The sequence below is a fragment of the Labeo rohita genome, chromosome 9 (assembly GCF_022985175.1).
Source record: "Labeo rohita strain BAU-BD-2019 chromosome 9, IGBB_LRoh.1.0, whole genome shotgun sequence".
Taxonomy (NCBI): domain Eukaryota; kingdom Metazoa; phylum Chordata; class Actinopteri; order Cypriniformes; family Cyprinidae; genus Labeo; species Labeo rohita.
Genome location: NC_066877.1, coordinates 6073133 through 6086343, shown reverse-complemented (window position 1 = coordinate 6086343; position 13211 = coordinate 6073133). Strand labels below are relative to the sequence as shown.

At 37.0% G+C, this 13211-nt stretch overlaps 1 protein-coding gene across 2 annotated transcripts in view; it reads left to right on the top strand.

Moving 5' to 3' along the window:
- vwa8 (von Willebrand factor A domain containing 8) overlaps nt 1–2710 on the top strand; it is a 118200-nt gene extending 115490 nt beyond the window's left edge. For both annotated transcript variants that reach the window (XM_051118873.1, XM_051118874.1), the window contains one exon: nt 626–2710. In XM_051118873.1, the coding sequence (XP_050974830.1) occupies nt 626–734 (109 nt within the window). In that variant the 3' untranslated portion in view covers nt 735–2710. The remainder of the gene's footprint in view (nt 1–625) is intronic.
- Nucleotides 2711–13211: the final 10501 nt, after the last annotated feature.

Sequence of the window (13211 nt, the reverse complement as noted above, 5' to 3'; positions counted from 1 at the left end):
AAAGCTCACTCAAAAAAGAAGAGCCATTTCGGTGCTAATTGCAGTGCAAAGTCTCAAACGTTTAGAGCGGCACTATAAAGCATAATGACTTTGAAATGTAATTAGCATTCCCTTTCTGTCATCTCTTTGCTGTGGCCTGTGTGATTTGTACGGCCTTTCTCCAATAAAAGATTAGAGTCTATAGACTCATGTACAGCTCTCTTTAGTGCATTGTTCATGTTATTTGATGAATTTTGTGGGTCTTGACTCACATAAGGAGAGCTGAAGGCATGCGAAAGGCGCCACCGTGGTGGTCAGACACGTCCCATATAGGCTTTTCATGGCCTCCGTGATTTAAAGAGCAGTCCTCTCTGAACATGTGCCGTCTTTTTAAAGGAACTAAATGACAGTAATGAATGATTAGTGAGGAAGGAGGGGCGGCAGCTAAGTGAAAGGACATGGGCGGCACTTTGCTTTCAGTCCCTCTTAACGGACAGGCTTTTCCCAAGACCCGTATCTTATCAAAGCCCCTCTGTGAATGACAGCCATTGTCCCTCCAATGGAGGAGTAGGAACTGGGGAGGAAAAGCTCATTTGCATTGCTAATGTTTGATGTGGGGGCTCTTTTCTCTCTGTCCGACATCCAGGCTCCAGAGGACTCTGCCGGCCGGACGATCTTTTGTCGCTATGGACACCAAGCAGATTCCTCAAATCCTTCAGCAGATTTTCACATCCACCATGCTGTCCAATGCCTAAGAGAACAACAGTTGGGCGAATCACACTGAACTTGACATATATTAACGTTATGAAATTGTTATTGTACTGACATTCTTTAAAGCTCAGAATGACAGTAATAAGAATCCCCATTTAGAATAAATGGAATTATAAAAAGCTCAAAAGTAAAATGTTCATAAAAACAGGAAAAAAAGTTTAAAAATTACTGACGTTTATTTATGCTAATTGAAAATAATAGTAATAATACTTGTATTACAATATATATTTTTAATACAATAAAACGTTTGGAATTCTCATTCTAAATGAGAATTCAAATTGGGAATAATTGGAATTACAGAAAAAAAACGGTACAAATAAAATACAACCGACATTCGTGTATACTAATTTAAAAAAAAAATGTTCTAATTTAAAACTACAATATTTTTAATGCAATAAAAAATCTGAATGACATCAAGAAAGAAGTAAAAAGTTATGGTGATGAGGGGGATTATGCTTATTTGACATTAGCATTTATCTAAATACATTTTTTTTGTGACCTGGACATGTCAAAAAAGACCAGAGACCTGTCTGCACTTGTCATGCTTTGTGTATGGACTATACTGCATAGAAATCCATAGTAATTCTGTGATGCATCAGGACTGAACTGTATGAGCCTAGAATGTTTGCACATAAAGTACATAAAGTGTTTATAATTTTTGATTTTTTATTTTTTTTATTTTGACAGTAGTTGTTTTAACATATTCTATGAGCTTTTAACATATTCACACATATGCCTAAATGTCTATCCATGCTGTGTTAAGACTATTTTATGAGGTGATTGCATTAATTTGATTGTGTGTTTAACAGTGCTGGGCGACATAGTCAAATATATATTGATGCACTTCGATCATCTTGAGTATATCTCAAAATGTACTGTATGTATTTGCTCTGAAATTGTTTAAAATAAGAATTATTTTAACCAAACATTTGCTAATAGATTCTATACATTTAACACTGGAACTAAATTGGAACTCAAGGTAAATACATGAAAAAAATGTAATATTCAAATTACATTATTATAATGCTGTCAGTCGATTAAAAAATTAATTTGCAAATTTTTTCTGAATTTAAATGGCATTTAATCACAATTAATCCCACTTAATATTAAAGTTTTTAAATATAATTTTATATTGCAATAATTTCACATTCTTCAAATTACGTAGAGTCAACATAAAGGCAGTATAATTTTAATATTTGGTGAGTTTCGCTGATACCAATATTACTGATGTCTCTAGGAACACCTTTTTTTTTTTCCTATTTAACCATTGACTATAGCCATTCAGCATTACAGTATAATTGAGAGCTATCGTTTTAAACATTTAAAAAAAATAACAACAAATAAAAACAATCTTCACATAATCTGATTATTTACCTGCGCCCTCCAGAAAGTAGGAAATACACAGAAATTGAATAAAGTTATCAAACGATAAATACTATATTAAGTATAGATGAATCCTTAAAGCTACAAAAGTTATTGATCTCCTTTTTTTTTCTTTTGTTTTTTGATTAACAAGACATCACAGCAGCTGACTTATTAGATTATTTTGGCTGCTATTACTTTAAGAGCTGCCGCTGCTAAACGTGACGCTGATCTGACATGCATGACACTCGTAATTTCATTCAATATAAAATAATAAGGTGCGTGCAACTGAAGCGAGCTATGAGCACAGTATAATGGCTGACAGGACAGGTAAATTGGTTTTTACTAACATAAGGCCTGACTCACTCATTTGACTAGCGCCTGGTGTTGAGGCGAAGTGGAGTGCGTGTCTGAAAGTCTCCCGTATGATGTGGTTGTACAAAAAGTTATGCATCTAAATAAACATACTTCTTGTCAAGAAAAAAAAGAGACAGAAGCACCAGTTGTGAGTGGGGTGGCAAACCCTAGCCCCACCCCTGCGTTAAATATTTTAATTGCCGATAAATGAAAAAAAAAATTGCCTGTGTCAACGCATTAATTTTGACAGCACTAACTACAATATAACAATGTAAAAGATACACAAAATATTATTCAGAACATTCACAAAGTTGCCTGACTATATACCACTAAAATATTCTTGGGAATATTGTAAGTATCTCAAATATATATGTAATGCCCAGCTCTAGTGGTTAAGAGAGTATTATTAGAACACAAGGCGTGTCTAAGTGTAACCTGTTTTGGTTTCATAAAACCTTGTTATGTAAGAGTTGGCACTCTTTGTCAAGTTTGTTTGTATTTTCCCAGTGTCCTCTAAATACATCATTGTAAAGTGCACACATCCTGTAACTTATGGAGACTGAGGAGAAAGAGAGAGAGAGAGTCAGTTGCACACCACCGCCGCCCCATCACCCAAGACTTCCTCGTAAATCTCTTTCCATCCTGAGAAACCAGAACCTCAAGTGCAATTCCACACCGCATTCCTCAGCCGTCCCATTACACTCTCATCACTCTTTAACCAAATGAGTGCAAATGAAAATGTATTTGTGATCTCTGACAGCTCTGACACTCAGCTTCGCTGACACAGAGCTGTGCGAAACAACTTAGCAGGTCAAAAGAACAGATCATTTTTGCCTTTTCAGCACACAAAAATGAGGGTATTTTTACTGCAGAAAAGTATAGCCTTCTGTGCATCCTGTGTTTGTGAGTCAACTTGAGGGAGACGTTTTTTCCTGGACTTCCCGTCCTGACCTCTGCTCTGTACCAGGCCCGTGTTAGCAGTGTTGAGTGTGGAATGTCGTCCACCTGACTGCCTGTGCTTCTTCACTGCTTGCGCAAACACCTCGGAGATGCGTGGTTTCCAAGTGCTCTATGTCAACAGGTTTTTTTTTTTGTCCTTCCTGTCCGCTGGACCCGCTGACGCCCGGCTCTGCCACCCTGCCCCTCGCACGAAGCTGAGGAATCCCGCCTCTGGCTCCAGTTACGCCACATTACCGAGATGTTGCTGAGGAGAAAGTGGGACTGTAATTTATAGAATCTGGCCAGCGTGATGTTGAACTTTAGAAAGCCAGCAGGTAGCAGGAATGTTCTACTGCATGTTTCTACTGAAAACACTGATGCTCTCTTCCAGAATCTACTGAGCTGCCTACTTAAACTCACAGCATGCTTCAGTTTTGGCGTAAATGCTTGGCGTATGCGTAGAATCAAACATATAGTCCAGGGATGGCCTGGAGAGCCACAGTCCTGCAGAGTTTTGCTCCAACCTTGATAAAAACTCACCTGCCTGTAGCTTTCTAGCAACCCTCAGACCTTGATCCACAGCCCGTTGGCTGAACATCTGATGCATATGGCACACAAAATTGGAAAAACTTCAGGAGTTTCAAAGTTGTTATCTGATTGGTTAAAATACACAGTATTTCTGGGACACGTGTGTCATGTCCTTTACGTTCAGCCTGGAAACAAAGATGCCAAAATGCCAAACCCCTTCACGAAAGAAGAAAGCCATCATGTTTACAACTGTGACAATGAGTACTTATCAAAATCAAGCTGGGTTTTCAAAAGTATGTGAAATATGTAAAGTTTGCGGCACAAAAATACGTTAATACTTTAAAATACGTTCAAGAGTTTTACACACCAGTCTGTTATTGTGGGGACTTTTCATGCCCCTAAACATGACGTGGCACCAAACAAAACGTGATTGGTTGCTTTACCTGTCAGTCTCTTGGTCGTTTTCTAAAAAAAAATATATATATATATATATATATATAGCTTTTAACCACAAATGCTCATCTTGCAATAGCTCAACCTCATGCATTATGAACACATGAACCTCTTGGATGACATGGGTGTGAGTAAATTATCAAGAAGTTTTTATTCTGGAAGGGAAGTAATCTTTTAACCCTTTAACTGTCACTCCCTATCTTAAACATAGACATAAAAATGCAAAAGTTACATTTTTACAATGCATGAACGAAAACATTTTGTAATATGATTTTGAGGTACAATTTCCATGGTGATGCAATGTCTGATTTTAAAATGGTTTTCAAAGGAAATTTTGAGATCTTAAGTTTTCAGTTGATATATAATTTCTTAAGAGTTATATTGCGTGATAGGAGAAAAGGCAACGAAGAAAGTCTTTTCGTGACAAAGGTCAGAACTCATGTTATGATGTAGATTTTTGAGGTGCACTCTTGACATATATATCTATTACTTTTCCTACATAATTTGTAACACTAAATAGAAGTAAAATATTTTTTTAGGAGTCTTAGACCTTCCCAAAGATATATCGTTTGTCATGATTAGATTAGGATTTATTTGTAAAATGGTGAAGTAAACTTTACAGTTAAAGGGTTAAACACTTTCTCTTGGTCAAACTATAAGGCAGCAATATATGTTTAGTTTTGAGGAGCAGACAATCCTATAATGCACTGTGATAAACTCAAGGAAAACATCCTTGCAAGATGGAGAAGGAAGATCTTTAATAGTCAAGGGTAGCACCATAATTTTACCAATTATCATACATATTGTTCAGCTGATCAAATGTTTTCTAAGGCTCAGTAGACTAAAACTCAATAAAACCACTTTAAAAATCCATTTTAAAATCTGTGATCTGATCTAAGATACAGTACACCCCACTCTAAAGACTGTAAGTCTATCCCTCAAAGTCGTTCTAATGCATCTCAAATTCAATATGGTGTTCACATTGATTTAAGTCTACACTTTAACAATTAATATCTAAAGAATAATTGAGTCTAATTTAAAATTGGATCTTTCATTTATTATTTGTATGCTGTGACATTTTATGCTTATTTGATTATCATGCCATTAGCATTGTGCTAACAATTGTGAGCCTTTACATGAGCCTTTACACATTTCTGTTAGACTGTGTTTGCAGCTCACTAGGTTTTAGAACAGACCCTGAGTGGATCCACTGTGCCTTGAAGAGCAGAACACAGTATGCACATTCACACATAAATGTACATCGCTTGTAAACGTGTGCTGGCATTACGTACTTTACTGAAATGGCGTGCCAAGACTCCCGCCTAAGTAAGTAAATAAATCATCGCACTTCATTCATCAACACAGGCCTCATTTACTACTCATCAGGGCTAATTGTATTTTGTAACCACCAACATGTCTAGTAAAAACAATGTAATGACTGACAATTACAGCCACTGAAGGTCATAATTTAAGACTTTGACTTAATTGCTGCTGAACATGCATATTACTGTCTTTCTCATATCTTTTGATTTTGATGAGGTCTGTTTTAGACGGAGAATGTCGTAATGAATGTATGTTAACATAAAATGAACAATAAAGATCTATATTTGTCTGTAGAGTGTGTGTAACTCCTGTTACTGACTGTTTGCACAGGATATGATTATTCTTAATTGAATTTTATTTATTTTTTCTTTCTTTCTTTATCTATCTGTTCATTTATTTATTTACTGCTTGCGTTTTGGCTTGTTTAAGCTTTGTTTTTGTTTTTTTATTCACAATGCTACAAGTCGAGTTTCATGACACCATGTGAACTCAAAATATTTGAATTTATTTGTATTTATAGTCGGTTTTAAGATAATGGACCAATCAGATTAAACTTTTTAATGGTTTGAAAAGTCTTTTCTATGCTCACCAAGACTACATGTATTTGCTCAAAAAATATAGTAAAAACAGTAATATTGTGAAATATCATTACCATTTAAAGGGGTCATCGGATGCCCATTTTCCACAAATTGTTATGATTCTTTAGGGTCTTAATGAAAAGTCTATAATATACTTTGATTAAAAATTCTGAATGGTAGTGTAAAACAACACCCTTTTTACCTTGCCAAAATCAGCTCTGCAAAAATCATCCCATTCTGGTTGAGGCTGCTTTAAATGCCCCTCTCTTCTTTCTGTGGAGTGACGAGCCTGTTTACTTTAGCCGCATTTAGCTGCTAAACTTGCTAACTAGCACATTATTAGGAAAGACAATCGCAAAGATTGTGACGCCACAACGACAGGTATCTGAGAATGGCTCGATTTGAAAAAGGGGATATTATTTTACAGATTAATTAAAAACCACTGCATGGATATTTACCATTATAGGGTAGACTTGTACATAAACTGCCAACACACATTAATGTTCAAACAACATGTAAAAGTGAACTTAGCATCTGATGATTTTTTTAAAGTAGCTGTTTTCTATCTGAATATATTTTAAAATGTAATTTACTCCTCTGATGCAAAGCATTACTCCAGTCTTCAGTGTTACATGATCCTTCAGAAATCATTCTAATATGGATCTACCCTCTTCCTGAACCCTCACAATCAAATCAGTGCTAAAGCTGATAGAAACATCAGCTGTTAATGATTTCCATTATGTGTTTCCTTGTGAAGTCCATCCACTGACTGCTGTGTTTTGCTGGTGTAATGACAGATCGACTAAAGGTGACGAATTCACCTCCACAAGACCTGCTTGTGTCATTTGACCTAGTGCTTGAAAAAAGGAAAAATAAAATGTCTAGACTTCTCAGAAGTGTGCTGATAGCTGCGGGTAAATGTTTATTTCCTCTGTGATATGTAGCTATTCACGCAGTGGTTTTGTTCAGGCAATAACATGATCGCTTCTTTCATGTTCCTTACACTCCTCAAGCAGATGTCAAAACACCGACCTGCGCTTCAAATAACCACCTTTAATCTTTGCGGTAACATCATTTGTGATGTTAGTCCCTATGTTCTGTCATTTTCCCAGCAGAACACAGTTATTTTGAAACACAACTACAATGGATTTGCTTCTTGACATGCTGTATTTGTTTCCTTCAGGCGCTGCTTTTATTGTAGTATTAACTGGGGAGGAGGTGTGGATTGATTTGTGCTAGATTTGTGATGACACAGAGTCATACTGTAGTTGTGCAATGATCAAACTCATCACACGCTCATGCCTGGAGGAATGTGACCTCTGTATGAACACCGTCCTCTATTTAAAGCTACTAATGCAGTTACACACAAAATGGGAGTATGCTAATAAACACCTTACACAAACGGACATGTGTGAGCGTGTTTGTTCCCATTGTTTGGCAGTATTTGATGAGGCCAGTCTGATTCACATGTGCCTGTGCTAACAAGCTTCCTGATGCCGCTGATACTGGACAGAGGAATGGAAAGAGGAAGCAGCTAATTAGCACATGGGATCTGAGGCTGTAAAGTGTTTCTGCAGAATTTGATTATGCTTTCAGCCAGGGGTGTCTCTCCACTCCATATGTGTCAACCCAGGCTCACTGGTGACATTTCTGCAAAATATTGCATTAATTCTTGCACATATCACAACACTTTAAAAGTAAAATGTTAAGTTTAGATTAAGGTGAATCTGCCAATGTTTTATCTGGGATTTGTATGCATCTCTTCAGTTCAGAAATTTAAAAAAAATGTCCACCGAGTGGTTATTTAAAAAGAAAGTACATGCTCTGTCGTGTTTGAAAATAACATGCCATTTACACTAAATCCTAAACCTAACCGGCAGTGTTAACAAAAGCAAACGTGACAGAAAAATGTTTTTACTGAAGCAACCATGCCATTTTAGTCTCTGAGTGACTTTTACACAACTCGTATTTGCATGTGTAATACTCTACCAGGTGAGCTACCAAGCAAGTTTACTATGCCAGAAACGCCATACAGACAGAGCAGGTTATGTAATGGAAGTGTCAATATGTACTATTTACAAAGCATGTAAAATTGTGCAAGTGTTTTGCGGTCATCACATAGTATTGTGCAAGGAACCATGCAAAAAAAAGTATTTATCAATCAATAAACTGTTTCTGCAATCACAATTACAGGAAACATGCATCAAATTTGGTCATGTTTTTGAAGTTTTGCAAAAAAGTCGGTAGAGGCACTTTTTCCAAATAGCCTAGCTGATTTTTGTTGTGTTTCAAGATGAACACTGTAATTTCTGCACCACTAGCAACATGGTGATTGGTTTGGATAGGTTTGACTCCACTCCTTTGCTATTCGTTAGCAAACAGATCCCACCTTAAAGGAGAAGTCCACTTCCAGAACAACATGTCTTTCATGTCTTTCTTTCTTCAGTCGTAAAGAAATTATGTTTTTTGAGGAATCGTTTTGCTAGATAAGACCCTTCTCCTTTGGCTGGGATCATTCACAACCACATTTGGGATCGTTTGAAGCCGCATTTAATCTGCATTTTGGAAGTTCAAAATCGGGGCACCATATCAGTCCATTACATTGAGTAAAATGCTGAAATGTTTTCCTCAAAAAAACATAATTTCTTTATGACTGAAGAAAGAAAGACATGAACATCTTGGATGACAATGGGGTGAGTACATTACATGTGAATCTGTTTTGGAAGTGGACTTCTCCTTTAACTAGTTTTTGCTTGCACAAAAGGAGGATTTTTAAAGAATCGAGAAACCCTGGTAAGCAAATTTGATAATTGTTTGATATTAACTTCATAAGTTTTTATTTTACTTTAAAGAACAGGCCAAATTTAACTTACAATTACTGTAAAGTAATTCAAGGGGACCTATTATGCAAAAATCATATTTATAAGGTGTTTATATACAGTGAAACAACCAGCTTATAAAGAGAAAAATTCAGCCACTCATTTTTTTTTTTTATAATACCAATAAATCATAAACAGTCTCTGTGAGCATGCAATTCCAGATTTTTCCCTACATAGGGGTGCGCAGGGCACAAACTAATGTGGTGTTAGTTAACACACGTGGTTTAAATATTTCCACACTTTTCCACACATGCTAGCATTACCAAATTTACAGTATTTACTAGTTGCCAGATATCACTAAATATTTATATTACCATAGTAAAAGTAAATTTCTGGCTGAAGTAAATTTTTCATCTCAGTTTTACATATTCATTAAAAATGAGACAAATCTGCTATTATTTTAATCTCCAATCTGTTATTTATCAGTTCAGATAGTTTATTAATGCTTGGCAAACCAGCAGAAGACACTAACCACTTTTATATTCCAGTCGTGCTGATGGGGAACGTTGTAATACTGCGTTAAAGTCTGCCCCGCTATATTAAACTATGCTTTTCTGTGACATTAGCAATGTAATTTTCACTATTTAATGGATTTTAATAAGAAATCACAAGAAACAGGTGAACAAAGACTGACAGTCGATGTTTAATGTTTAGAAATTATTTAATGAAATGTAAAGCATTTTGGCTCGTTTATGTGTCTCATGTTCTATGAGAGCTGTGTTTGGAGAGAGGGGAGTGTTTTTCTGAATGTGTTTCATGTACGTTTTGTATGTCATGTATGTTTTGAACTATACTGTATAGCTGTGTGTTGCGATCAGGGCCGTCCCACGCATGGTTGCGATGTGTTCATTGTGAACCTCAAAAATTTGATTATTTTTCATTTTTAAAAAAACACTATTATTTTATTTGAAAAAGTTACTGATTTTACTTTACTGACAAAATATTTTAGTTTGTCATGTAGATTTTTTCATTCGATCGAATAACATTTTAAGCTGTCATATGGTCACATCACAAAGTGCCCCTCACATGTTACAATGTACCCCACCTACGGGGCATGTTGTCACATTTCACTTAGTCTCTTTTGAGGTAAATAACGAAAACATACACATGTGGATAAAAAAATATATATACTCTACACCTCACGTGGATTTAAGTGAAAATTTTAAAAAGTTTTAGCTTGTGTCCCACGCTCCCCTACACATCATTGTAGGGAAAAAGTCCCATTGTGACAATCGTTGCTCTATTAGCATAGACACAGCCCTGAGTGAGAAGCAGCAGTCCACCATTACTGGAGATATACAATGTCAGCAGCAAAGAGGCATTACAAGTGTTGTGTTTTGGGATGTACCAACGAACATAGGAGTCTCCATAGACTTCCTCCATCTGAGCCGCTGAGGAAACACTGGTTTAATTTTATTTTTGAAGGAAACGTCCTGGAAAAAGCTGGTAAAGTCCCCTACATGTTTAGGGAGCAATACCAACGCCTCGTGTGCGAACATCAGCTCCAGACAAAGTACAGTATCATGCATTTGTTTCCTAAATTGGCTTTCTGAAACACTTTTTGGCACTCTGTAAGGCTAATGTTGCTAGAGCTGCCATTGTCTCTGCATGTTTTCACTGATGCTGCCTTCACGTGCTACCAGAAAGATTGTAAATAGGAATGTGGTAGTTAAAAATTACATATGAAAGCAATGTGAAGTCAACTGCTTAAATTTGTCGAGCTCATAATCACATGTGGGACTTATAAAGTTTGTGATAGCAAGCGATGGCACAATGAGACCAGCTATGTTGTTATTTTTATCATGCCGTGCTCCCTATCTGTGTAATTCATAAACATGCATTTATTATGCACAGTACAATCAGGTTACTGACTTTTAAACTGATTCCAGTTGAAACATATAAGGCTGAACACCACTACTGACAGTTTCTGGGGACATCAGAGACTTATTTTACATCTTGTAAAAAGGCACAATATAGGTCATCTTTAAGTTAACTCTAAATGATAACTATATTAACGTCCACACCAAAGTATGTTAACCTTTTGTTTGTTGTAAGCGCACGCTGCAGTTTTATCGTCTTCCACTTTTAATGGTCAAGCTCTTTATAGAAGGATTGATTTGATGTTTTTATCAGTTGGTAAACAGCTGAAAGTGATTCTAACAATAGTTGATTCCGTTATTCTATTCTAAGAATGATTAAAACTGTCTCTTTATTATCATTACAGTTATCTTCCTTGGTGATAACGGCCCTTTATTCAGTGAAAATCTCCTCTGCACTTTCATTTTCCATTCCACATCTTCAGACCTGCACATTGTATTTGGTTACAGTACAATCAGTGGCATTTTAGCTTTCATAAGATTTTAAAATCTGAACAGGAATGAAAAGTGAGCCAATTTCAGTCTTTTCCTTTTCAAAGCTATCATATAAGTTAAAATTAGGCACTACTTTTATGGTGCCATGTTCGCTATGAACTTTTGTTAGATGGAAAAGAGCAGCGTAAGCATTTACACGGCAGCACAAGTGAATAAATGATGACAAGAACTTTGGCGAGTTTGGGACGTGCGTACAGTCTGTCAGCTGTTGTCTCATTTTCCATTACCAGACAATGAGGGATTCTTGGCAAAGGGTCATGTAGGGGGGTTTTCCATGAGAAAGTATAGGGGGCCAGGTGTCTGGGCAGAGAGGAGATGTGTCAGCTCTGACTATATCTGTCATGGTTATTGGGTCAGTCTGCTGCTGCTCGGTGTGTGCGTATGTGTGTGTGTAGGGGATCTGGGTGGTTTTAGGATCTTGGGAGGCCCATAAATAGCTACAGGTGCTCATCAGGTGGGCTTTTAGAGCAGAGCTGTCATTACTACTCAATTAATCCATCAGAAACTGTCAGCAGGACTGAGAAAAGAAAACAATGAAATGCACACTGCCCTTAGTGTGTCCTATCAGCACTAGACTGCCATTGACACTTCATTGAATGCTGTCAAAATATGCCTTTAAAATTCTGAATGGACAAAATATAGCAGTTTCTCGTAGCTTATCACTTAAGTATTTCCTAATTTCATTAAAACTAACAAGTCCTGAGTTCATGTGATAGCGTATTTTGAACTGTGTCCTCCATCATTTCTCTGAACCAAGTCCACGCAGGAATGCAGTTCCCCTCGGTTTAAGACTGGATCTGTCCTGTTCACCCCCGTGGGGGTGTGAAAGCAGAGAATATGAATATTCAGGGTACGACCGACCTCATCCATCAAGACTAACAAGGTGCCAAGGGTTCAGTGTGAGGCTATGGGGCATGATGGATAAGATTGGACACCGGATCTTCATCTCTTTTGTTTCTCAGATCAGCGCTGGAGAGGCTGGAGAGGGGAAGCGGATTCCAGCCCTGCAATTCACCCTCAACTGCTGCTTTACTCTGCCAAAACACTGCAGCTTCCACAAGCGCTGGTGTCACATGGGATGCAAACACGTCCAGATGTCTTGGACGGAGTCTAACTTGGTTTCTAAATCATTTTAGCAACATTCAATAACCCTTGAGTTTCTGAGTTTGTTCTGTCACTGTCAAAAGAGTAGTTTATGCAAAAATGAAAACAACATCATTATTTACTTCATATTAGTATTTTTTGAAATCCTGAAAGGATTGAGAATGACAAACAGCTGTGTGAAGATTTTTTTTTTTTTTTTAATTACATTTGTGTGCATGGAGAAGGTCATACAACTCTGGATGGACATGAGGGTGAGTAAATGATGACTAACTTGTCATTTCTTAATAAACTGTCCATTTAAAGTTCCTGGATGTTTGTCTAGATAATGTATTTTTACACCATATTGCATGATTCCTTCTCTTCTCTCCATTCTTGTGATCTTTCGTCACTGGATTATGTCAGATGGGTGTGACACTATGTGTTTGGAGGATGTGTTGTACTCTTCAGTGTGTGAGGGATGCTGATTACTTTAGCAGGATGTTCAGTTCCTGTGGGTGTGTGTCTGTGTCCAGCTGGCCCACGCTGACCCATGCCTCTCATTTTCCCAGCACTGAGTCCAGGCTCCG